This window comes from Oncorhynchus masou, chromosome 8, assembly GCF_036934945.1.
Source record: "Oncorhynchus masou masou isolate Uvic2021 chromosome 8, UVic_Omas_1.1, whole genome shotgun sequence".
NCBI classification, from domain to species: domain Eukaryota; kingdom Metazoa; phylum Chordata; class Actinopteri; order Salmoniformes; family Salmonidae; genus Oncorhynchus; species Oncorhynchus masou.
Window position 1 is genome coordinate 36273083 of NC_088219.1, and position 26952 is coordinate 36300034.

The 26952-nt window shown below is 44.1% G+C and overlaps 2 protein-coding genes across 4 annotated transcripts; both read right to left on the minus strand.

Moving 5' to 3' along the window:
- Positions 1-1144: 1144 nt before the first annotated feature.
- Positions 1145-5238, minus strand: LOC135544588 (uncharacterized protein DDB_G0271670-like). Of its 3 annotated transcripts, none has more exons than XM_064972318.1 (4): positions 5039-5230; positions 4476-4746; positions 3734-4148; positions 1145-2090 (listed from the first exon to the last, which is right to left on the minus strand). In XM_064972318.1, exons 1-4 carry the CDS (start codon positions 5133-5135, stop codon positions 1752-1754), a joined length of 1122 nt encoding a protein of 373 aa, XP_064828390.1. In that variant the 5' UTR covers positions 5136-5230; the 3' UTR covers positions 1145-1751. The 3 variants fall into 3 exon arrangements, with proteins under 3 accessions (XP_064828390.1, XP_064828391.1, XP_064828389.1); XM_064972319.1 differs by having other exon boundaries at positions 4554-4746; positions 5039-5229; XM_064972317.1 differs by having other exon boundaries at positions 3734-4746; positions 5039-5238.
- Positions 5239-17399: 12161 nt separating this feature from the next.
- Positions 17400-19171, minus strand: LOC135544590 (claudin-4-like). The gene has a single exon (XM_064972320.1). The coding sequence runs from the start codon at positions 18895-18897 to the stop codon at positions 18250-18252; it is 648 nt and encodes a 215-aa protein (XP_064828392.1). The 5' UTR covers positions 18898-19171; the 3' UTR covers positions 17400-18249.
- Between the last annotated feature and the right edge of the window lie 7781 nt (positions 19172-26952).

Below are 26952 nucleotides of genomic sequence, written 5' to 3' on the forward strand. Positions count from 1 at the left end.
CTTTCTCCCCTGTCTTTCCAGATAAAATCATGTGACTAGTGGTCTGGCCGACCAACAACCTCCTATCTACTCCTTCCTTCTCTCATTCCTCTCTTCCCTTATCAACTCATCCCTGACCACTGGCTGTGTCCCCTCTAACTTCAACATGGCCAGAGTCACTCCCCTCCTCGAGAAACGATCACTCGACCCCTCTGACATTAAAAACTACAGACCGGTGTCCCTTCTTTCTTTTCTTTCCGAACACTTGAGCATGCTGTCTCTGGCCAACTCTCTCGCTATCTCTTTCAGAACAATATACTTGATCCTAACCAGTCAGGCTTCAAGAAAGCTCATTCAACTGAGACCGCTCTCCTCTGTGTCAAATAGGCTCTCCGCTCTGCCAAAGCTGCCTCTCTCTCCTCTGGCAGACATCTCAGCTTGGATGTCGGCCCACCACCTCAAGCTCAATCTCAATAAAACGGAGCTGCTCTTCTTCCCGTGGAAGGCCTGCCCGCTCCAAGACCACTCCATCACACTTGACAACTCCACGGTGTCCCCCTCTCAGAGTGCAAAGAACCATGGCATGTCCCTGGACAACACCCTGTCTTTCTCGCTCCTGCTGGATCATGCTCTACAACATTCATTATGGTATGACCTTATTCTCACACAGGATACGGTAACTACAAGGGGAACGGACACTCTTTATCTAAAGGCTATGCTCAAACCTCAGGTCCCAACACAAGCACTCCGTTCTGCCACCTGTGTTCTCTTGGCCCTCCCACCCCTATGGGAGGGCATCTCCTGCTCAGCCCAGTCTAAGCTGTAGGGAACACAGTAATACAACTTGTCTGTCAATAGCTCCTCTTATCATTTGTTTCACACTTTCACCCTGCTTTCATACTAAAAAGGAACAAAAGGTCCTTGTTCTAATTCTGACTAAAACTACACACATCATCAGATTATAGTTTTATGATTCTAATAAATGTCATACAATATACAGTGACAGGGTGGAATACTTTTAGTCATTATCTTAACATGACCTTAAACATATGAATCATTTAGTCATGATCTTACCATTACCTTAAACATATAAATCATATGAATTTCTATTATAACAGTTTCACAGACTGAGGTAAAGCCTATTGCAATAAATATAACACACACGTTTCTCACCAATGACTTTTAATTTGCCACGTGCTTCATTTTAACAATCTTTTAAATCATCTAGCATTCATTAAAATGATTTAACAAAACACAAAATCCTTTAACAATCATTTAAAGCTGCGGTATGTAACTTAAGTTACTTGTGGTCATCCAATGTGATGCAACAGTAACAATATTGTGCTTCTAGCCTGCCTGAGAACTGCTGATTTCATTGGTTTTCATTTTGCCTGCTGGGTCAGATTTCCCCGGGAGGTTATGTGCTGAGCATAAAGTGTGATGTGTTTTCCGTCAGGGAGGAGATGGTGCCACAGCTCTAACGGTTAGCACTATCATAGCTAGCTAGGTGAGCTCACGTCCACACTTGGCTAGCGGAGATACTTAGCTGACAGACATGGAAGACGCAAGGGGCAAACAACCTGAACATCAGCCAGAGTAGCACTTAATTTGACCCTGGGGACCATCAGGGCAAACATGGGAAATCACAGAATCATAATTTGAGCAGACATTCATCCAGAGTGATTCACAAGTAAGGAGCATTGCTGGGTCATACATGAAGATGGAACATACTGTACATCTTAGTAAGGGTTAGTGGCAATCACTACTCTCCCCTACGGCCGTGTTCTCGCTATCTGCTCTGCCCTTGCTCTCTTCTTCCATTCACATTTCCTCATTTTCTTCCTTCTCATTGGTCTTGGGTGCTGGCGCTGGCCTCTGATAGGCTGATGGTCAGAGTTGTAGGTGTTTCTCTCCAGGAGAACCTCACCATTGGTAGAGTAGATGGCCTTGGACCAGGTCAGCACATTACCAGGGGTGTAGGACCAGTAGGACTGCCACCCAGACATGTAGGACATTATCCAGCTTGGGGAGAGGACGCTGTCCCACACTTCCACGTCAGTTACCTGCCCCTCAAACTTAAACACTTTCAAGACAGGAGGCCCATTGGTCACCTACACACGCACACACGCACACACGCACACACGCACACACGCACACACACGCACACACGCACACACACACACACACACACACACACACACACACACACACACACACACACACACACACACACACACACACACACACACACACACACACACACACACACACACACCATTTAATTAGAAAACATGATAATACAGTGCCTTTATACCCCTTGACTTATTCCACATTTTGTTGTGTTACAGCCTGAATAAAACAGGAATTAAATATATATTTGTCTCACCCACCTACACACAATATCCCATAATGACAAAGTGAAAAGAAAAGAAGTTATTACAAATGTTTCCAAATTTATAGAAAAATAATTACATAAATATCTTTTATTTATGTATTTTACCTTTATTTAACTAGGCAAGTCAGTTATGAACAAATTCTTATTTTCAATGACAGCCTAGGAGCAGTGGGTTAACTACATGTTCAGGGGCAGAACGACAGATTTGTACCTTGTCAGCTCGGGGGTTTGAACTTGCAACCTTCTGGTTACTAGTCCAACGCTCTAACCACTAGGCTACCCTGCCGCCCCATATCTAATTTGCATAAGTACTCATACCCCTGAATTAATACTTTGTAGAAGCACCTTTGGCAGTGATGACAGCTGTGAGTCTCTTTGGTAAGTCTATAAGTGCTTTCCACACCTGGATTGTGCAACATTTGCCCATTATACTTTTCAAAATGCTTCAATCTCTGTCAAATTGGTTGTTGATCATTGCTCGACAACCATTTTCAGGTCTTGCCATAGATTTGGAAGTAGATTTAAATAAAAATTGTAATTCGTCCACTCAGGAAAATACACTGTCTTCTTGGCAAGTAACTCCAGGGTAGATGTTTTAGGTTATTGTTCTGCTGAAAGGTGAATTCATCTCCCAGTGTCTGATGGAAAGCAGACTGAACCAAAGTGGAGTTATGTAAAAAAAAAAAATAATAATAAATAAAAAAAAATATATATATATATATATCTTTTTTTTTTTTACATAACTCCACTTTGACATTATGGGGTATTGTGTGTAGGCCAGTCACCAAACAAATCTCAATTTAATACATTTTAAGTTCAGGCTGTAACACAACAAAATGTGGGAAAGTAAATGGGTTTGAATACTTTCTGAAGGCACACTATATAATAAACCACTTTTTGTTTGTTTTGGCTCTGTACTCCATCACTTTGGATTTGAAATGATACATGACTATGAGAGTGTAGGCTGTTAGCATTAAGTTGAGAGTATTTTTATCCATATCGGGTGAAATGTTTAGAAATTACAGAACTTTTTATACATAGTTCCCCCATTTTAGGGGACCAAAAGTATTGGGACAAATTTACTTAAGTGTTTGTGTAATAAAGTACTAAAAATGTCAGTATTTGGTCCCAAATTCATAGTACCCAATGACTACATCAAGCTTGTAATGCATTTGCCATTTTGTATCGTATCAAATCCCAAATGCTGGAGTACAGAGCCAAAACAACAACAACATGTGTCACTGTCCCAATGCTTTTGGAGCTCACTGTATATCACCCTCTCTCTCACCTATTCCACCACCCCCTCAACCTGTCTCCCCCTCCACTCTCCCTAATCTTCACCACTTTATTTCCTCTTACCTGGCCAAACACCCTCTTCCTGATACTGACAGTCCTGCCCCTCCACACCTGGGCTACACCCGTGTTTTTCTCCCAGGTAACGCACAGGCTGGTCCATGGGCGTGGCTCAGTGATGGACCACAGCAGCCTATAGGAGCGGAAGGACTGAGAGGAGGAATGGGTGGAGAGGTAGTCCATCCCACTGTTCCTTTCCAGTAACAGGTTCCAGTAGTTCCCCTGAGTGAGGCTGAAGAGAGTCAAGTCTTTTCCCTCCTCAGCCATGTAACGCAGGCACACAGTCAGAGCAGAGAGAGAGGGAGAGGGAGAGGGGGTGGTGTAGGGATATGAGGTGTATGGAGAGGAGGGAGAAGAAGAGGTGGAAGGAGAATGAGAGGTGTAAGGGGTGGAGGAGGGAGAAGAGGAGGGAGAAGGAAAGGTAGAAGGAGAGGTGGAAGGAGAAGAGGAGGGAGAGGAGGGAGAACGAGAGGTGGAAGGAGAAGGAGAGGTGGAAGGAGGAGAGGAGGGAGAGGAGGGAGAAGGAGAACGAGAGGGGTAGGTGGTGGTGGAGGGCGAGGGAGAGGAGGAGGGAGAAGGAGAGGGGTAGGTGGTGGGGGAGGGAGAGGGGGAGGTGCTTGGGGAGGGAGAGGAGGAGTAAGGATAGGTGGAAGGAGAGGGGTAGGGAGAGGAATAGGCAGAGGAGGAGGAAGGAGAGGTGGAAGGAGAAGGGTAGGGAGAGGAGTAGGCAGAGGAGGAGGAAGGAAAGGTGGAAGGAGAAGAGTAGGGAGAGTAGGCAGAGGAGGAGGAAGGGGAGGAGGAAGTAGAGGTGGAAGGAGAAGGAGAGGTGGAAGGAGAAGAGTAGGGAGAGGAGGCAGAGGAGGAGGAAGGGGAGGAGGAAGTAGAGGTGGAAGGAGAAGGGTAGATGGTGGGGGAAGGAGAGGGAAAGATTGCGTCTGTGTACATGGTGAAACCTATGCTATACGAATATGACACTGTAAACATCTGACCACGCAGGTCTGAGGTGGAGGGGCCTGGGCCTGGGGGCAGAGAATCAATCACTAATGAATCCCTCCATCAGCAATCAATCAATCAATCAAATATTATCTGTAAAAGTGATTAGTTGCTGTACACTTCAAAGAACCCAGACCAAATGCAGTGTAACGAACGGTGGGGCAAAAAAAACGAACCCCGGTCGCTGATATGAAAGGAAAACACCCGACACATCGTGCCAATAGCATTGACCCACTTGGTGGGAATTGTAACATGCCTCATATAGAGGATCGCTACAATACGACCTGTGTCTGTATTTGTGTATTTGAAAAACAGTACCTGAAGGGGTTGTATTGGGCGATGATGTTCTTGCCCCAGTTCGTCTCAACACCGACAGCAGTGCGAGAGCGTTGAACAGCACGGAAATCATATCCATCTTCTCGAGTCAGACGCGTTGGCAGTGTGGGCCGTTTAAGAGAGTTAAGATCCTGAGTGAGAGCGGCCCCAATCAACATGTGCCTATGGGTTTCACTTCCCACTTACTAAAGAGTTTCGTTTCTGCAAAAAATGTCACATGTTTGTAAAGGAACTTGGCTATAGTTTATTTTAGACTGGTTGCAGTAGCCCTACAATCATACAGCAATGAAGACAATAGCCTAATAGGTCTTACAGACAAATCACCAAGATTCTGAAAAGAAAGTAACAGGTATAAGGCCAGCTAGGTCAACTATTTTTGAAGGGTTTACTTTCAATGATCTTAATATGTTATTGTTTCACTTACCTCACCTTAATTTGTTGTATAGCCCAGTAATTGTCTGCTTCTCCAAGGCCTGATAAGCCTGTTGGCTCTGACAGACTGTATCAGGGCTCATTCAGGAGACCAATAATAATGTCTTCCTCATCCCTGTGACTGGGTCACTGGAGCAGACGTCGATCTTGTGTGTGTTCTTTTCTGTATATTCTGGTTTGGGAGTGTGTATTCATTTCTGTGTGCATGTGTGCGTACAATGGCTATGTGTGTGTGCTCCATTGACTCTGTGACTGGCCCATGTCCAAATTAGGCCATGGCCAGTCTGCCTGACCCTGGTGGCCTAATGATGCTGCTGATCCTGATGATGATAACAGATATTGTGGATTACAGTGTGTATGGTATGTGTCTCAGTATGTGTGTTTAATGCATATTGTTTGTTCAGTCAGCTCCAGTCTCCCAGCAGATATTTACATTACATTTAAGTCATTTAGCAGACGCTCTTATCCAGAGCGACTTACAAATTGGTGAATTCACCTTCTGACATCAGTGGAACAGCCACTTTACAATAGTGCATCTAAATCATTTAAGGGGGGGGGGGTGAGAAGGATTGCTTTATCCTATCCTAGGTATTCCTTGAAGAGGTGGGGTTTCAGGTGTCTCCGGAAGGTGGTGATTGACTCCGCTGTCCTGGCGTCGTGAGGGAGTTTGTTCCACCATTGGGGGGCCAGAGCAGCGAACAGTTTTGACTGAGCAGAGACAACCAACAGACATTTCCCTCTGAGGCCCTGATTCCATTTCTGTGTATGTGTGTGTGTGTTTTCTTTTCTTTTGGATCTGAAAGTGCATCATTTTCATTCCATATTTCCACTGAAATCTACTTAATAATGGGTATTATTTCAGTTCTCACAATCCTCTTTGAATCCAAATATTGCACCATTTGTCCAACAAATGTAAAAGAAATGGTTCAGATAACTACAGTCAAATGTAATCTGCATACAACAATATCACATTGTTCTCCATCAAGCTCTATTCCCTGGATTGAGCGACGAGTTCTAATTTATGATGCTTGGGGTTCTGTGGCTAAAGCAAATAAATAACTGGACAGAGGGCATCCCTGTCTTGCCCCTCAGGATAACTTAAATGAATCAGAGATTTGTCTATTTGTTCTTATAGCTGTTTTGGGGGTTTTATACAATTGCTCAATCCAGGAAATAAATACCACACCACCAAATAAATAGACAGCCACCAAATATGCCTATGCATCTAAAATAACTAAGTGAAATACAGACACAGAAAACAAACACCCACAACCAAAATGAGGAAAACAGGCTACCTAAGTATGATTCTCAATCAGAGACAACGAACGGCACTTGCCTCTGATTGAGAACCATACTAGGCCAAACATGACAACATAGAAAACAACATAGAAAAAAGAACATAGACTACCCACCCCCTGACCTAACACAAAGACATAAAAAAGGAACTCAGGTCAGAACGTGACAGTATTGAGATATGAGGAAAACTCCTTATCTCCCAGTAACATTGTGTTGAATCGCCATGTCAATGTCATTGGCTTAGGAGTTTGAGCTTAAAAGTGAAAGACTATGATCAAATCAAATCAAAGTTAATTTGTCACGTGCTCCGAATACAACAGATGTCGACCTTACAGTGAAATGCTTACTTTCAGGCTAACAAATAGTGCAAAAAAGGTATTAGGTGAACAATAGGTAAGCAAAGAAATTAAAACAACACTAAAAAGAGAGTGAAAAATAACATGAGCGAGGCTATATACAGTAGCGAGGCTACATTCAGACACCGGTTAGTCAGGCTGATTGAGGTAGTATGTACATGTAGATATTCTAGGAATTTACATTAAGGAACAAAGTTAATTAAAGAAAAGTTTACAATACAAAGTATGTTTTTTAAGTCAGATTTGCGATACGGTTGTTATTTAAATTTGGGTCGTCTTCATTTGGGCAATTCAGTTATCCCATCATTGTGTCACAGGTCAGGGTTTTCTACCTTCAGTGTACTTCCCGAGGTTGCCACTGGAGAGCACCCGTGGGTTACCTCTAGTTTCCAGGTGACCCTGATTGGGCTTATTGGGATCACCTGCTGGATGACTATTTAGGTTCCTCTGTGGACTGGGCCAGTTGCTCAGGTCTCATGTTTTGGTCAGTGTTCTTGTGTGCCCTTGCATTGTTGTTTTGCTATGGAGACCTTAAGTAAATATTATAGATTTACCCTTACCTCTGCCTGCTGTGTTTCTCTGCACCCGGGTCCGAGTTTGTACTAGCACTAATGTCACCCAGCAGAGATATCTCCATCGTCCGAGGGACACTCCAAGCTCCACCATTTACGGTCGGCTCTCACTCACCATGGTGATTGGTCGCCATGAGGCGCGGCTGAAGACCTTGACGGAGGATTTAGGAACTCTTGTGTTCACTCTACAGACGGGAGACACTGCTGCTGCACCTGTGGTTTTCACACACACACTTTCCACACTTTTATTACCCTCGGGTGAACACCACATGTATTATAAATGTCTGGGGGTGGCACTCAATGAAAATGTGTTATTTTACATGTTCTACACAAACATAATGAATCTATGAATGTTTGTCATTTATCTTTGTTTCATAGTGTAGATTCTTCTTTTTATTCAGTTTTGTCACATGATTCCTCAATTTGCAGTACGTTTGCCAATCGCTTGTGCAGCCAGACTTATTTGCCATTCCTTTTGCCTCATCCCCCTCAACCAGACAATTATTAAATTCCTCATCAGTCCACTGGGATTGAAGAGTTTTTACAGTCATTTTCTTAATGGGTGCATTTTTATTAGTAACTGGGATAAGCAACATAAATATGTCAATAGCAGCATATGTTTGCTCCTCATCACACACCACGGACTAAAAAAATATTCTTTACATCAACAACATAGAAATCCCTACAAAACTTCTTGCAGGACCTCTTATACACTATATTAGGCTCAGCCTTTTGGAACTTTGGTTTTCCTAGATATGGCTACTACATTGTGATCACTACATTCAATGGATCTGGATACTGTTTTCAAGCAAATTTCTGCAGCATTAGTTAAAGATGTGATCAATACATGTTGAGGAGTTCATTCCTGTGCTGTTTGTAACTACCCTAGTGGGTTGACTAATAACCTGAACCAGGTTGCAGGCACTGGTTACAGTTTGACGCTTTAGGCGAGGCAGATGAACCTGTAGCTGTATTACCTCAACAGTATTTAACATTAGATCCTCTCTAAGCTTTACAGGAATGTGGCTCTGAATATAAACAGCAACACCTCCACCACTGGCATTTCTGTCTTTTCTGTAGATGTTATAACCTTGTATTGCCACCACTGCATCATCAAATGCATTATCTAAGTGAGTTTCAGAGATATTAATGTAATGTAGTTATTCATTTCATGAACCTTGTTTCTTAAGCTACATATGATAATGCGGGCTATTTTGAGCACTTTTCTGGGATGCTTTCTTGTTTTCATTGCTTTACTTGGAAGCTTAGCAGAAGTAGACATGCTCATGTTATTTATGTTAGCGCAGGGTGAGCTGAACACAGTGGACTTCCAGCTAGGGTACACCACCTCAGTGCTAACAGCATACATCTGGTTCATATGCACATCATTGCTGCATACAATAGCTGTAGGATCAGCAGAGGCATTCAGGGACCTAAATTAGGTTACTTACATTGTGTCTACCAACGCCCCTGATATGATGTATATTTGCTAAAGCATTATGACAACTCAGCGACACAATGGTAGGGATTATCTGAGCTGGGCTTGAGTCATTGATCAGTCATTGTCTCAACACAGTCTTATAATGTTGTGAAAGGATCCAGGAAGCCAAATGATTTGGGTGGATCCCATCCACCTTATAAAACGTGCTTTGTTTTCAATGGTATTGAAATTGTCAACAAAAGTTACACCCATTGAGCTGCAATAATCATGTAGCCAGTTGTGAAGAGAAAGAATCCTTCTAAAGTGTTCAATGCTACAATTCAGAGAGGGCACAGGGCCAGATATGATGGGTTAGACATTAGTGTCTAGCAGAGAGTCAATCGGCTCTTTAAAATCCAGCTGTTCCGAGCTTCCCTTCATAATGTCATTAAAACCCACATGGACATATCCTGATGTCGTACATTTGTTAGCATCTTATTAATGTAATTTACTCGAGCTCTGGGATGGGACATTGTTTTTGCACCTGGAACAGTCACATTTCTTATCATGGAGACTAAATTCACAGCTGGAGAGAAGGATGAGGAAATCCTCCCACTCTTCACAGGATTCACCCTTTAAGGTGAGCGGCAGGATAACTTGAGTCCTTAGCTCCCAGTGCCTGGTGCAGGCCTCCGACAAATGGAGGAGCCCCGCTCAATCCAGGGGCGGAAGGTTGCCGACCTCGACTTCGAAATCGTAGTGGAAGGAGTAGGAGTAGGCACAGCGGCCGCAGACACATGTACACCCAGCAACAAAGGTGCAGGAAGATCAGGTTCCAGGGCGGAAAAAATATTTGTTGTTTGTATCCACTCCGGCCCTCTCTTTGGGAGTGTAGACTCCTTCGCGGAAGGCCACTGTGACATCCACTGCTCGGGACGTGCAACCACGCTTATCTTGCTCTGCTCCTTTGACTCCGCTATCAGATGGGGGAGGAGAGGTAGGAGATGGCTCCCCTGGCGAACAAACTCCGGGAAACACCGGCCAGTCGGATAACGACAAACGACAAGGCAGAGATGCATCCAACAAGCGCAAACGCTGTCCAGCCACCGGCGTAGGAAAGGTCAACATTCCACTCTGCGTTTTCCCCAGTTTTTTACATTAGCTGTTGACCTGTGTGATCAAGGAAGCCACCCCAAGACAATAATCCTCAGCGAGCAAACAATCGTAGCTTTGGAACTCTAAATGATCCAGTTTGTCCTGAAACAAAGCGCAGTAAGCTACAGCTCCTACAGACTCGAAACCTTTCATTCACTCTCCAGACAAAGAGTGAAACTCCATTGCAAAACTCATCTGTGACTAAATTCGTTAGCTTGATGGCTAGCAGTTTAGCTGGGTTAAGCAGGCTTCAACCTGTCAGTTAAGCAGGATTCCGGGACAAGGAATAGCGGCCCTAGCCGTTAAATAGCGGACCTAGGCTCTAACTGCGGCACGGAATCCATGCAAAAACAAGTCCGGTATTTATATTTAACAAAGATGGGTTATGTTTTAGTAAAAAATAACAAATTGAGTCTTTCCAGCATACAGTGTTCAGCTGCGCACTCTGATGACATATGTGTTCCCAGACTTCAATGCTGACAGACTTAGCAGAGAAGTACTCCTCCCATCCACGTAAAGTTCAGCTGGAATCTCCCTGGCCCTGTCTGTTATTCTGGTTGCCAAGTGTTTACTTCTCAGCTCCTCTGCTGTATATCTGGCAATTTCTTTGTCAGATACTTCTCTCCTCAGACAGCTGTCTGCACCCTGTACCTCTCACTCAGGCAGGGGAGAGGCTACAGTGGGGAGAGTGGGCTACACCTCTGGCTACGCATTTCGGTGATTGAATAACACAAATGAATAGAGGAAAAACTTAAATTCAACAAGTCAATTTTGATTTAACTTTGCTGTCAGCTGGCAGCTAATTTTTAATTTTTAAAATCATATGCATTCTATTCGAAATTTTGCAGATTTTGGTCGGAATTGGATTCCGTGCGTCTACCCATGCACATTTATGCCACTTTAAAGGTAAACCACACAGGTGTCACAATACCAAACCATAAAAGGCTTTCAATATACATTACCAGTCAAAAGTTTGGAGACACCTACTCATTCCAAGGTTTTTTTCTTTATTTTGACTATTTTCTACACTCTAGAACAAAAGTGAAGACATCACAAGTATGAAATAACACACATTGAGTCATGTAGTAACCAAAAAACTATACAAATTTATATTTGAGATTGTTCAAAGTAGCCACCCTTAGCCTTGATGACAGCTTTGAACACTCTTGGCATTCTTTCAACCAACTTCATGAGGTAGTCACCTGAAAAGCATTTCAATTATAAGGTGTGCCTTGTTAATTTGTGGAATTTCTTTCCTTTTAATGCATTTGAGCCAATCAGTTGTGTTGTGACAATGTAGGTGTGGTATACAGAAAACCCTATTTATGGCAAGAGCAGCTCAAATAAGCAAAGAGAAATGACAGTCCATCGTTACTTTAAGGCATGAAGGTGAGTCAATCTGGAAAATGTCAAGGAGTTACCTCAGCTGCAGATGATAAGTTCATTAGAGTTACCAGCCTCAGAGATTTTGGGGTCCAACCGCCGTGTCTTTGTGAGACACAGAGTAGGTGAACAGATGATCCCCCATGTGTGGTTCTCACTGTGAATCATGGAGGAGTAGGTGTGATGGTGTGGGGGTGCTTTGCTGTGATTAATTTAGAATTCAAGGCAGACTTGACTAGCATGGCTACCACAGCATTCTGTAGTTGTATAACAACACACGGCGAGACCCAGATGCAGACATGGGTTTGAGCTCTGATATTTATTATAGTCAAAGGGGTAGGCAAAAGGCAGGTTGGGGACAGGCAAGAGTTCATAACCAGATCAGAGTCCAAAATGGTACAGGGTGTCAGGCAGGTTCGAGGTCAGGGGCAGGCAGAATGGTCAGGCAGGTGGGCTCAGAGTCAGGGCAGGCAAGGGTATGAACCAGGAGGACAAGAAAAACAGAGACCGGGAAAAACAGTATCTAAGAGAAAACCGCTGGTTGACTTGGCAAACAAGACAAACTGTCAACAGACAGACAGAAAACACAGGTATAAATACACTGGGGATAATGGTGAAGATTGGCGACACCTGGAGGGGGATGGAGACAAGGACAAAGGCAAGTGAAACAGATCAGGGTGTGACAAGTTGATTCCATATGTGACTAACCATCTGATTCGGTCTTATGTAGAATTATTTTTTATTTTTTTACATTGGATAAAAGAAGAGACTCTGAGCTACAAAGTAGTATATCATACACTGCATTTGAGGAACAATGGGAAAGTAATTCTGCTTTGAAAGTTGATCAACTTGTAAACTCACTTCTGAGAAAATCGCCTTTGAATGTTTTGGTATCCAGTGAAGAGCTCTTCTTTGTCTACACCCATTCAGCATCGTTCACACCCTCTTAAGCTTTTCTCCCACCCATCTCGTTTCGCTCTCGGAGCGCACACTTGACACTCTGGCCGATAATTTGTTTATGCATAACATCAAAACAGCCTAACCAGCACTGCTGGAACAATTTCATTATGCTTTTCTGCAGACTTTTACTGACACCGGTCATATTCAACGGGTGTTGTACACACGTCACGTAATGTTAGCTAATGAGCCAGGTGCTCACTACGAGTCAGCCAGTTAGCTACTTAAAACCTTTTACGGCTAGGGGTTTCGACAACATAACTTTCATACATTCACAAGTCCAACACACCAAATTAAAGCTTAATTTATTGTTAATCTAGCCCCGTGTCAGATTTCAAAAAGGTTTTACGGCGAAAGCAAACCATGCTATTATCTGAGGACAGAACCTCATCAAACAAACACAGACAATCATATTTCACCCCGCCAGGCGCGACACAAAACTCAGCAATAACGATATAATTCATGCCTTACCTTTGAAGAGCTTGTTCTGTTGGCACTCCAATATGTGCCATAAACATCATAAATGGTCCTTTTGTTCGATTAATTGCGTCGTTATATTTACAAAATGTCAATTTATTTGGCGCATTTGATTAAAAAAAACACTGGTTCCAACTCGTGCAAAATGACTACAAAATATCTAAAAGGTTACCTGTAATCTTGATCCAAACATTTCAAACAACTTTCTTAATACATCTTTAGGTATTTTATTTACATAAATAATCAATCAAATTTAAGACGGGATAAACTGTGTTCAATAGAGGATAAAAGCAAAGTGGTGCGAGCTTTCAGGTCACGCGCCCCAACCACAACAGTACACTTCACTCGACCCTCGTTCTGAACTGCCCTACTTCTTCATTTCTCAAAGGAAAAACATCAACCAATTTCTAAAGACTGATGACATCCAGTGGAAGCGATAGGAACTGCAAGCAAGTGCCTTAGAAATCTAGATCCCCATAGAGAGTGACCTCAAAAACAGAATTGTCCTAAATAAGTTCTGTTATACTCACAGACATAATTTTAACAGTTTTAGAAACTTTAGAGCATTTTCTATCCAAATCTACAAATTATATGCATATCCAAGCTTCTGGGCTTGAGTAGCAGGGAGTTTTCTTTGGGCACGCATTTCATCCGGACGTGAAAATAACGCCCCCTATCCCAAACCGGTTTAACAACAATGAACAGTGCCAACAATGCCACAGAGCTAGCCAACCAGGTTCAATGTTAGCTAGTAAACATTAGGCTCTAAATAGAAAAGCAAATAGCTCCGGGATATGATTAATGACGTCAGCTAGCTAACAGTACACTTTAGCTTGAAATTAAACACCTTTCTGTCCAAATTAGAAACCAGCTGCATCTAAAAATGTAGCTAGCTAACGCTAGACTACCTTACCTGTATACATCATCATGCATGATGGACGGGTCTCCCTGTCAGGAATGCATTACCACAGTTGCACTTAGTTTGAAGATGTAATGTAATGCTTGGACCATGTCAGTTTGTTACTGATGTGGACACCAAGGAACTTGAAGCTCTCAACCTGCTCCACTACAGCCCTGTTGATGAGAATGGGGGCCTGCTCGGTCCTCATTTTCCTGTAGTCCACAATCAGCTCCTTTGTCTTGATGACGTTGAGGGAGAGGTTGTTGTCCTGGCACAACACGACCAGGTCTCTGACCTCCTCCCTATACGCTGTCTCATCTTTGTCGGTGATCCGCAAATGGTGGTGTTGGAGTCGTGCCTTGCCGTGCAGTCATGAGTGAACAAGAAGTACAGGAGGGGACTGAGCACGCAACCCTGAGGGGGCCCTGTGTTGAGGATCAGCGTGGCAGATGTGTTGTTACCTACCCTTACCACCTGGGGGCAGTCCATCAGGATGTTCATGATCCAGTTGCAGAGGGAGGTGTTTAGTCCCAGGGTCCTTAGCTTAGTGATGAGCTTTGAGGGCGCTATGGTGTTGAACGCTGAGCTGTAATCACTGAATATAATTCTCACATAGGTGTTCCTTTTGCACAGGTGGGAAAGGGCAGTGTTGAGTGCAACAGAGATTGCATCATCTGTGTATCTGTTGGGGCAGATTGCAAATTTGGAGTGGGTCTGGGGTTTCTGGGATAATGGTGTTGATCTGAGCCATGACCAGCCTTTGAAAGCACTTCATGGCTACACACGTGAGTGCTACGGGTCGGTAGTCATTTAGGCAGGTTACCTTAGTCTTCTTGGGCACAGGGACTATGGTGGTCTGCTTAAAACATGTTGGTATTACAGACTCTGACAGGGAGAGGTTGAAAATGTCAGTGAAGACACTTGCCAGTTGATCAGCGCATGCTCGGAGTATACATCCTGGTAATCCGTCTGGCACTGCGGCCTTGTGAATAGAGTTATTGATCTTAATCACATCGGCTGCTGAGAGCGTGATCACACAGTCATCCGGAACAGCTGGTGGTCTCATTCATGTTTCAGTGTTATTTGCCTCCAAGTGAGCACAAAAGTAGTTTAGTGCATCTGGTAGGCTCGTGTCACTGGGGAGCTCTCGGCTGTGCTTCCTTTTGTAGTCTGTAATTGTTTGCTCGCCCTGCCACATCCGTCGAGGGTCAGAGCCGGTGTAGTACAATTCGATCTTAGTCCTGTATTAGCGCTTTGCCTGTTTTATGGTTCGTCGGAGGGAATAGCGGGATTTCTTATAAGCTTCCGGGTTAGAGTCCCGCTCCTTGAAAGCGTCAGCTCTAGCCTTTAGCTCAGTGTGGATATTGCCTGTAATCCATGGCTTCTGGTTGGGGTATGTACATACTGTCACTGTATGGACAACATCATCAATACACTTATTGATAAAGCCAATGACTGATGTGATGTACTCCTCCATGCAATCGGAGGAATCTGTGCTCGCAAAACAGTCCTGTAGCTTAGCATCTGCTTCATCTGACCACTTTTATATTGATTGAGTCACTGGTGCTTCCTGCTTTAATTTTGCTTGTAAGCAGGAATCAGGAGGATAGAATTATGGTCAGATTTGCAACTGGAGGGCGGGGGAGAGCTTTGTATGCATCTCTGTGTGTCGTGTAAAGGTATTCCAGAGTTTTTTTCCCCTCTGGTTGCACATTTAACATGCTGATAGAAATTTGGTAAGACAAATTTAAGTTTCCCTGCATTAAAGTCCCCAGCCACTTGGAGCGCCGCATCTGGGTGAGCGTTTTCCTGTTTGCTTATGGCGGAATACAGCTCATTGGGTGCGCTCTTAGTGCCAGCATCGGTCTGTGGTGGTATGTAAGACAGCTACGAAAAATACAGATGAAAACTCTCTAGGTAGACAGTGTGGTCTACAGCTTATCATGAGATACTCTACATCAGGCGAGCGAAACCTTGAGACTTCCTGAGATATCGTGCACCAGATGTTACTTACAAAAATACATAGTCCGCCGCCCCTTGTGTTACCAGACACCGCTGTTCTATCCTGCCATTACAGAGTATTAACAGCCAGCTGTATGTTGATAATGTCATCGTTCAGCCACGACTCCGTGAAGTATAAGATATTGCAGTTTTGAATGTCTCATTGGTAGTTTAATCTTCTGGCGTAGGTCATCAATTTTATTTTCCAAAGACAGCACGTTTGCTAGCAGAATGGAAGGCGGTGGTGGTTTATTTGATTGCCTACGAATTCTCAGAAGGCACCCCGACCTCCGGACCCTTTTTCTCTGCCTTGTCTTCACGCAAATGATGGGGATCTGGGCCTGTTCCCGGGGAAGCAGTATATCATTCACTTCGGGCTCGTCGGACTCGTTAAAGGAAAAAAAGGATTCTGCCAGTTCATGGTGAGTAATCGCAGTTATGATGTCCTGAAGATCTTTTTGGTTATAAGAGACAGTAGCTGCAACATTAGGTACAAAATAAGTAAAAAAATAAGTTACAAACAATGTAAAGAAACAAACAAAAAAACACAATCAGTTAGGGACACGTAAAATGTCAGCCTTCTTCTCGGGCTCCATCTCTGAGTGCGGGAAGTGGTTCTCCCAAGATAGCGACTGGAAACGACACCAGATAAGACACCACCCTAACCTCTGACCTTCTGACACAGGCAGCTTCAGTAGAGGCACACACCCAATCCCAAATCCACACTCTGCCACTCCCTTCCTAGCTATTATCCCCTAGCCACTATACCAGGGGGTGTCAATCTCAATTCCCAGAGGGTAGAATGTCTAATGGTTTTTATTGTTTGCTTTCAATTTATGTCCAATTAACACCTAGACAACCAGGAGAGGGGAGTTCCTAATCAATTACAAGGGAGGAGCGAAAACCCGCACAGTGTCATTTGAGATTTGCTGTACTGTGTTCAGAGAACAGTCCTGTAGGCCTACTGTAGTTCTCCCTTTCTGTTAGACTCACGCACGCTGCTCTCCAAGTAAATATGACACATTTTTGGGCCAAAGCGTTTTTGTGAACCGTTCTGTTATTAGCTTGTGTTTTTACATTCAGTCACTTTGAGTCACATTCATCCATCAGTGCTTGTTTATGTCATTGTGAACCAGAAGGTGATAGCTGGTGTGTGCTGAATTGGCCGTGGTTAGGATTACACACATTCCCTCTATGTTTGTGTAAGGCTTTGGTATGTGTGTGTGTGTGTGTGGTGTGTGGTAAAAGGACAATGTAGAGAAACTTCAGTAGTTCAACTGAAACTGTATTGTGAACTTTACTTGATAAAGATATTCAGTCAGATATTCAGTCATAATATTATAATAAAAGTAGCCTAATGCACAATAATACTACTACACAGAAACAAAAGGGAGATTGTGAATTGGGATTTCCTTTTTTATTAAAGAACAACAATTGCCCAGTACTTTAAAGAGGGCTAGGACAAAAGATAGATACACACTCAGCCATGCAGTAAAATACAACAGCATTCAAACGCAAATAAGCTCCTTTGATCATGGTATGAGTGAACATTTGTCTGAGTAGCATTCACTGTGTTACAAAGGAAGAGTCCAGTGTGGGAACCTAAACATGTTAACTATTACCAGTCTCTGCAAAGATGTACATTATGTGGTTATTTAAAACTTCCAAGCAGACACACTAAAGTCAGTGGAGAACAATGAGCTTTATTCACAGAGCGCACAGACCGTGACAGCAGACTCTGGCGAAACAATAGACTAGTGTCAACCGATAACAGCATGAACACGAACATTTTTACAGAAAGCCTATATAATACCTGATGTAAAATAATCATATGCAAATACAAGATTTAAGTCTTAAAAAATGTTACGCAATAGATAGACTACACAACAAGTGTTTCAACTTCTTGGTCAGTCTTGAGCTACGATCTCGGCGCGTATAGGGTTCCATTCCTTCGGCAAAAAATAGAATTTTTCCTTTTCTGTTCATCAGACCCATGAACCCATGGCCAGACGCCTAAACAAAGTTGTAGCTTAAATACATTTTGGTGAAGTCGCCAATCAAAGCAAAGGGAAAAAGTATCCTGATATCATCTGGCCTTAATGTCCCTTATCGAAGCTTCCGTTCTAGAGAAACACAATAAAGATAACATAGGCAATGGGCATCAAACAGTAGGCTAAGTAGACAACTTGTCCGTCCAGGTCCTGTGCCAAGTTTTGATGTGAGTAAAACTCTCCTCTCCTCACCTACACATAATGTTTCTTGTCGAAGTCTCCATTGGCCGAGATGGTCTTGGTGGGGGCATATTTGATGGGGTAGGCGCTCTTGGCTCCCTGGGGACAGGAGCAGCACAGCAGGGTTCCCCCCAGAAGGAGCAGGGCTGTGGCCGCCCAGCCAATGTAGATGGCTGCTCCTATCTCCCTCTTCTTGGACGAGGACACATCTGGGTTATAGAAGTCTACTATGATGTTATTGGCCATCCAACAGAGGGGAACCAGCACCAATAGACCGCTGATGATGTAGACCACCCCACCTGCGTTCACCACTTTGGCTTTCACCGATTCGGTTTTGATGCAGTTGGTGCACTGAGCTCCAGCGATGGTCACCACCAGCCCTGCCACCCCCAGCACCGCCGATATCACCGTGAGGGCGCGCGCCGTCTGCAGGTCCTGGCTGAGCGCAAGCATCGAGTCGTGCATTTTGCACTGCATCTGACCCGTGCTCTGCACCACGCACGACATCCAGAGCCCGTCCCAGATGGTCTGCGCAACCACGATATTCATATCGATGAACGCTGTCACCTTCCACATGGGCAGCCCGCACGCGACCATGACCAGGAGCGAGCCCAGTAGGCACAACCCCATCCCAAGGACCTCCAGACACGCAGAGAGCATGGTGAGCCTTTTTCTTCTTTAAAACAGAGAGAGGAGAGTGAACACAAATGTCAATTAATATCCACTCGAGTATCAGAAGAATCTCTATCTCCTATTCGCTCTAGAAATGTTAGGCTTGTAATAGATGATCAAAGAGAGGCTAGGAGAAGAACCTGTTTAATAAGGTATATAGGCTCTCTGGCAGGTCTGAATCCACTCTGTGCCAGAAGGGAGTGCAGCCTTTGCCATTTATGGGACCGTTATTCGCACGCTAACGTCCAGTGTGACAGTTGCACACATATGTCAAAACAAAGCGGATAAACTTTGAGCCAACCAGTGACAAGCGCATCTCCGCATCAGCCAATGAGTAGGCAGAATTCGGATGCGGAGAGACAAAAGAGTTCAATGAGGAGAGAGAGAGAGACAGACAGAGAGCGAGAGAGGGAGAGAGAGAGAGAGAGAGAGAGAGAGAGAGAGAGAGAGAGAGAGAGGGGGGGGAGAGAGAGAGACAGAGGCAGAGACAGAGACAGAGAGAGCGAGAGAGAGAGAGGGGAGAGAGAGAGAGAGAGGGGGAGAGAGTGTGTGCATGGCAGTAACAGAAAAAGGAACACAAGAGGTTAACTGTCTTCCTGGAATTGATCCTGAGGAAGAAAGAAAAAATAACAATGATGTGAGGTCAGAAGACCAGAAACAGAAATGGTCAACTATTTATGATAATAGACATGATTTAGATTAGGAGAAAACCGATTTAATTCGTTGTTAAACAATATATGCAAACCATAGTGTGTGTGTGTGTATTTATACAACAGGCGGGTTTAATCCTATCCTTAATGTGGATATGTTAAAACCGCATTCCAGTCGGTGTCTATTTAGGCAATGTGGCCTGAGCGGGTGTGGTATATGGCCAATATACCACAGCTAAGGGCTGTTCTTAAGCGCAACGCAACACGAAGTGCCTGGATACAGCCCTTAGCCGTGGTATATTGGCCATATACCACAAACACCTGAGGAGCCTTATTGCTATTATAAACTGGTTACCAGCGTGAGGACAGTAAACATGTCATTTTGTGTCATACTCATACTATATTGTCTGATATTCCACAGCTTCCAGCCAATCAGCATCCAGGACCCAAACTACTTGGTTTATAATTCACAAGTTACCACTGGCTAAAGCTATGACATTGAAATGCCTATTTGCTGTTCAATTTCACGGTGCATTCTGTCTCATCAGCCAGAACCAAAATGTACCTCCAATGTAAAAAAGCATCTCGAGGCCTCCCGGGTAGCGCAGTCGTTAAGGGCACTGTACTGCAGCGCCAGCTGTGCCATCAGAGACTGGGTTCGCGCCCAGGCTCTGTCGTAACCGGCCGCAACCGGGAGGTCCGTGGGGCAACGCACAATTGGCCTAGCGTCGTCCGGGTTAGGGAGGGTTTGGCAGGTAGGGATGTCCTTGTCTCATCGCGCACCAGCGACTCCTGTGGCGGGCCGGGCGCAGTGTGAGCTAACCAAGGTTGCCAGGTGCACGGTGTTTCCTCCGACACATTGGTGCGGCTGGCTTCCGGGTTGGATGCGCGCTGTGTAAAGAAGCAGTGCGGCTTGGTTGGGTTGTGTATCGGAGGACGCATGACTTTCAACCTTCGTCTCTCCCGAGCCCGTACGGGAGTTGCGAGCCCGTACGGGAGTTGTAGCGATGAGACAAGATAGTAGCTACTAAAAAACAATTGGATACCACGAAATTGGGGAGAAAAAGGGGTAAAAAAAAGCATCTAGACATTATTTCCCCTCTCTTTTAGACAAGCATTTGGTTTTCAACAGAGATTTGAAAAAAACTGCCCGTCTCTCTGACATTTTCAATATTGTTGAATAATACTGAAGACATCAAAACTGTGAAATAACACATATGGAATCATGTAGTAATCAAAAAAGTGTTAAACAAATCAAAATATATGTTATATTTTAGATTATTCAAAGTTGCCAAACATTGCCTTGATGACAGCTTCGCACACGTTTGGCATTCTCTCAACCAGTTTCACCTGGAATGCTTTTCCAACAGTGGTGAAGGAGTTCTCACATATGCTGAGCACTTGTTGGCTGCTTTTCCTTCACTCTGCAGTCTAACTCATCCCAAACCATCTCAATTGGGTTGAGGTCAGGTGCCTGTGGAGGCCAGGTCATCTGATGCAGCACTCTATCACTCTCCTTCTTGGTCAGATAGCCCTTACACAGCCTGGAGGTGTGTTGGGTCATTTTCCTGTTAAAAAGCAAATGATAGTCCCACTAAGCGCAAACCAGATGGGATGACGTATCACTGCAGAATGCTGTGGTAGCCATGCTGGTTAAGTGTACCTTGAATTATAAATAAATCACTGACAATGTCACCAGCAAAGCACTCCCACACCATCACACCTACTCCATGCTTCACGGCAGGAACCATACATGCAGAGATCATTCCTTCACCTATTCTGCATCTCACAAAGACATGGTGGTTGGAACCAAAAATCTCAAATTTGGACTCATCTGACCAAAGGACAGATTTTTCCCTGAGCTAATGTCCATTGCTTGTGTTTCTTGGCCCAAGCAAGTCTCTTCTTCTTATTGGTGTCCTTTAGTAGTTTATTTGCAGCAATTCGACCATGAAGGCCTGATTCACGCAGTCTCCTCTCAACAGTTTATGTTGAGATGTGTCTGTTACTTGAACTCTGTGAAGCATTTATTTGGGCTGCAATTTCTGAGTCTGGTAACTCTAATGAACTTATCCTCTGCAGCAGAGGTAACTCTGGGTCTTTCTTTCCTGTGGTGGTCCTCATGAGAGCCAGTTTCATCAAGGCGCTTGATGGTTTTTACGACTGCATTTGAAGAAACTTATGAAGTTCTTGAAATTTTCAGGTTTGACTGACCTTCATGTCTTCAAGTAATGATTGACTGTCGTTTCTCTTTGCTTATTTGAGCTGTTCTTGCCATAATATGGACTTGGTCTTTTACCAAATAGGGCTATCTTCTGTATACCACCCCTACCTTGTCACAACACAACTGATTGGCTCAAAATCATTAAGAAAGAAAGTAATCCCACAAATGAACTTTTAACAATGCACACCTGTTAATTGAAATGCATTCCAGGAGACTACCTCATGAAGGTGTTTGAGAGCATGCCAAGAGTGTGCAAAGCTGTCATCAAGGCCAAAGGTGGCTACTTTGAAGAATCTCAAATATACTTTGTTTAACACTTTTTTGGTTACTGCATGATTCCATATGTGTTATTTCATAATTTTGATGTCTTCACTATTATTCTACAATGTAGAAAATAGTGAAAATAAAGAAAGTCCCTGGAATGAGTAGATGTGTACAAACGTTTGACTGGTAATGTGTGTAATATATATATATATATATATATATATATATATATATATATATATATATATATATATATTGTAAGGCAGGACCTCTGGGTGGGTAAGTGTTTAATCTGGCAGGACCTCTGCCCAGCCAGGCCCTGCCTCAGCTTTACCTCTGAGAAAAACTATTAAGAAAACTAGTATCACTTAAGTGTATGTGTTTGTGTGTGCATGTTCCCCACAAGCCAATGTCAGACAAAGTCTGTTTCTCTTTCCTTTCCCTATTTGTGTCCTCGCCGTCTTTCCCGAGACCTCTTGCCTGCCACATGGCATTCTGGGAAATACATAAACAGGAAGTGTTGTCCGCTGTGTCATTCTCTGGCCTATCGCTGGACACAGCTGCTAGGAGAGAGAAGGATGGAAAGAGTGGTGGAAAGGGGTGGATGGTTGGAGGGATGGAGATGGAATCAAATCAAATCAAATGTATTTATACATCAGCTGATATCCCAAAGTGCTGTACAGAAACCCAGCCTAAAACCCCAAACAGCAAGCAATGCAGGTGTAGAAGAACGGTGGCTAGGAAAAACTCCCTAGAAAGGCCAAAACCTAGGAAGAAACCTAGAGAGGAACCAGGCTATGTGGGGTGGCCAGTCCTCTTCTGGCTGTGCCGGGTGAATGACGGTAAGGATCAATGCAAACATTGGAAAGACAATGGAGAGACCAAGAGTTTTGAATCTGTTATATCTTTATACAGTGCTTTTCGATAGTATTCACATTCAGGACCGAGCACGCCCCCATTCTCATCGACGGGGCTGTAGTGGAGCAGGTTGAGAGATTCAAGTTCCTTGGTGTCCACATCAACAACAAACTAGAATGGTCCAAACATCTGTCGTGACAGTCGTGAAGAGGGCATGACAAAGTCTATTCCCCCTCAGGAAACTAAAAAGATTTGTCATGGGTCCTGAGATCCTCAAAATGTTCTACAGCTGCAACATTGAGAGCATCCCGACTGGTTGCATCACTGCCTGGTAAGGCAATTGCTCAGCCTCTGACCACAAGGCACTACAGAGGGTAGTGCGTACGGCCCAGTACATCACTGGGGCAAAGCTGCCTGCCATCCAGGACCTCTACACCAGGCGGTGTCAGAGGAAGGCCCTAAAAATGGTCAAAGACCCCAGCCACCCCAGTCATAGACTGTTCTCTCTACTACCGCATGACAAGCGGTACAGGAGTGCCAAGTCTAGGACAAATAGGCTTCTCAACAGTTTTTACCCCCAAGCCATAAGACTCCTGAACAGGTCATCAAATGGCTTCCTGGACTATTTGCAATGTGTCCACCCCAACCCCTCTTTTACGCTACTGCTACTCTCTGTTCATCATATATCCATAGTCACTTTAACCATATCTACATGTACATACTACCTCAATCAGCCTGACTAACCGGTGTCTGTATGTAGCCTCGCTACTTTTATAGCCTCTCTACTGTATATAGCCTGTCTTTTTACTGTTGTTTTATATCTTTACCTACCTATTGTTCATCTAATACCTTTTTGCACTGTTGGTTAGAGCCTGAAGTAACCATTTTGCTGTAAGGTGTTGTATTCGGCGCACGTGACAAACTTTGATTTGATTTGATAGAGGTAGCCAGAATACTCTCCATAGGGCTCTGTTGGTTCTCACTATTGTGTTCCCACAAGGTTGGCAAATGTTCTCTCAATGTTCTTTTATTATTGTCTGGTCTCACTAAACTTACAGTAAGTGACTGGTTAGTCTAAGTAACAATCACACTGACTCCCGATGTTTGTGTGTGTTACACATTGTGAGAAGATGCGCACTCATCACTCTGTGTGTGTGTGTGATGGGTAATGTGGGCCCACAGTGTTTACTGCTGAGGGAAGTGATGCGTGTTGATAACGATGTGGACCCCTCCTAATTACTAAATCAACATGTGGCAAAACTAAATACTCTTAACCACACCAATGCCTCCACAGTGGCACGATGGCCAAAAAACACACACACACAGTCACACACAGTCACACACACAGTCACACACACAGTCACACACACACACACACACACACACACAGACAGTCACACAGACAGACAGGGATGGAGGAGGGAAGCCTGGGACTCCCAGATAACAACTTTGTCCTAAACAGGAGAAAGAATCACAAAACAAGAAATGAAGTTTGTGTTTTGTCGTGGATGTTTTGTAGGTTGAGGGTACTTAACGCCTGCGTGAGAATTCATTCAAATAATAATATATTTGCTTATAATCAACTTCCCCTTCCTTATATAACCCCCCCCCCCCCAGTCTGATTTCCATAATGAAGTTTACTACATGAAGGGTGAATGGGTTTTAAATTAAATGTATTAGAGCAACATTCACAGATGCACTAGATGTTTGTTGTTGTCGACATGCTGACAAACAACATTCCATTCATATGACAATTAGCTCTTATCTGTATCGAAATGTCATTAGTGAAGTATGCACGCACGCACATTCTCAGTTCTCTCTCACACACACACACACACACACACACACACACACACACACACACACACACACACACACACACACACACACACACACACACACAGTGTATGATGTCAGGCACTGGGTGAGGGGTCACGGATGTCCACTAGCTATCTATACAATGGTCCCTGGCCCAGACATGAAATCACTGCTTGGTGTTTGTGTGTGTGTGTTGTATTAGCATCCTGGCCAGATGTTTCCTCTGCTCGGCTATGGTGTGTGTGTTGCATGCCGATGTGTGTATTACTTGAGCACCAGGTGTCTCTGACTTAGCTTTCTGGGCCTCATAATCTACATCAGAGCCTGGGATGCAGGTAGTTAGCTGTGCACAGACAAACACACCTCAAGGCTGGGAGGCCTGGTGAGAAGCTGGGGGATGGGCAAGAGGACAGGGGGGCAAAGGTAATAAGACAAAAGAGAGCGAGTGGGCGGCAGGGTAGCCTAGTGGTTAGAGTGTTGGACTAGTAACCGGAAGGTTGTGAGTTCAAACCCCCGAGCTGACAAGGTACAAATCTGTCGTTCTGCCCCTGAACAGGCAGTTAAACCACTGTTCCCAGGCCGCCATTGAAAATAAGAATGTGTTCTTAACTGACTTGCCTGGTTAAATAAAGATAAAAATAAAAATTAAAAATTTAAAAAATGCCCATCCCAAATGTATCCACCGGGGCTGGGCTAAAAATGACTGAAACACACTGTTATATGCTTCTCACTTGTTGAAGACTCTTGGAGCCATTTCAAGCAGTAATGTGGAAAGTGAGGAGGGGATGATCACTGTTACCAGAGAACCATCGGCTCAGGGGAAACGGTAGGACAGAGTCAGGACATCTTAACTGTGTATGTGGGTGGAGGAATAAAGCACAGGAGCAACCAAGGGGGTCAGAGTGACAGCTTCTCCAGGCAGGGAAGGGGAGTGTGTTACTTATTGGGGGTCAGCTGAGAGAGAGAGGAGGGAGTAGCAGTTAAGATGTCCTGCCTCTGATTTTAAACACACACACACACACACACACACACACACACACACACACACACACACACCTTACATTTTTACTTTATTTAACTAGGCAAGTCAGTTAAGAACAAATTTGTATTTACAATGACAGCCTACCCGGGAACAGTGGGTTAAATGCCTTGTTCAGATTTTTACCTTGTCAGCTCGGGGATTCGATCCAGAAACCTTTTTGTTACTGGCACAACGCTCTAACCACTAGGCTACCTGCCGCCCCTGCTGAAACATCTCCTGGCGTGTATGTGTTTTGCATCCAGAATTTGATACGCGTGCGTGTTGGGTCTGACACTTGGTGCATGTATGTGTATTTGTATGTCTGAATTAGTGGTCACTTTGTTCTCTGTAGTTCTATTTCAGCATAGCAGAGTATCCAGTTGTATGACCACAGATAACCCAGGACCAGTGCTTCCCAAACACTGGGTTGGGTCCCAATGGTGGGCCACATCGTAGCCAGTCCCTCTCAAGTCACTGCTAAACATTGGGTTGCGGCTAGCATGGTTTTGGGTGAGTAACAAGAACATTCCAAGGACTTTGGGCAGCCCCACAATGTCACAATGTTTCACAAACTTGCACTGCCTTTTACCATGAACTGTATGTCATATAAAATAGCCCTCTCTTTCCTCATACAGTTCCCGATATCTCTCAGGGGGACATCCTCAGGACGATTTCTATTCTAGTTATGGGACGTTATGTCAATAGTTCCAAGAACAATAATGGGACGATTTTTTTTTGGGGGGGGGAGATCATTCTCATGACATTCGGTCCACTTGAAAGTTATTCCATAAAGGACTAATGATGGTAACAATCCTAATGCTGCTAACTACGCTAATGATGCTTGAGATGCTAGCAGCAATCAGACTAATGCTGTGTGTTTCCTGCCAGAGCAATCACTGCGGTGACAGACATGTCACTGTTTACATCTACAGTGTATTGTCTGTTTACCGTCACGTTTAAACACTCTGACAACCACGATGCTATCTCATGGAAAAGTTTAGTCGGTCATCTTGATAGCGTGTGTTAGCCCAAGTGGTTCTCTAAGACCTAAGTGGCCAGTAGGCCTCCAGGGGGTTGCTATGATTGTCTTAATAGCAGGAGGCCTGTCCGGAGGGGTAAGACGAAGGCTGGGATTCCATCCAAGGTGCGTTGTAGAGCGCTGTTGACAATGCGCCTTTTAAAGGCAGCGTTCCCACATTCGAAGGAGA

Coding starts and splice junctions, on each gene's coding strand:
- LOC135544590 (XM_064972320.1), bottom strand. CDS start 18,897: ATGCTCTCTGCGTGTCTGGAGGTCCTTGGGATGGGGTTGTGCCTACTG.
- LOC135544588 (XM_064972317.1), bottom strand. CDS start 5,135: ATGGATATGATTTCCGTGCTGTTCAACGCTCTCGCACTGCTGTCGGTG. Junction 4,747..5,038: donor GCCCAATACAACCCCTTCAG/GTACTGTTTTTC, acceptor CTCTGCCCCCAG/GCCCAGGCCCCTCCACCTCA. Junction 2,091..3,733: donor GGAAGAGGGTGTTTGGCCAG/GTAAGAGGAAAT, acceptor GTGCGTGTGTAG/GTGACCAATGGGCCTCCTGT.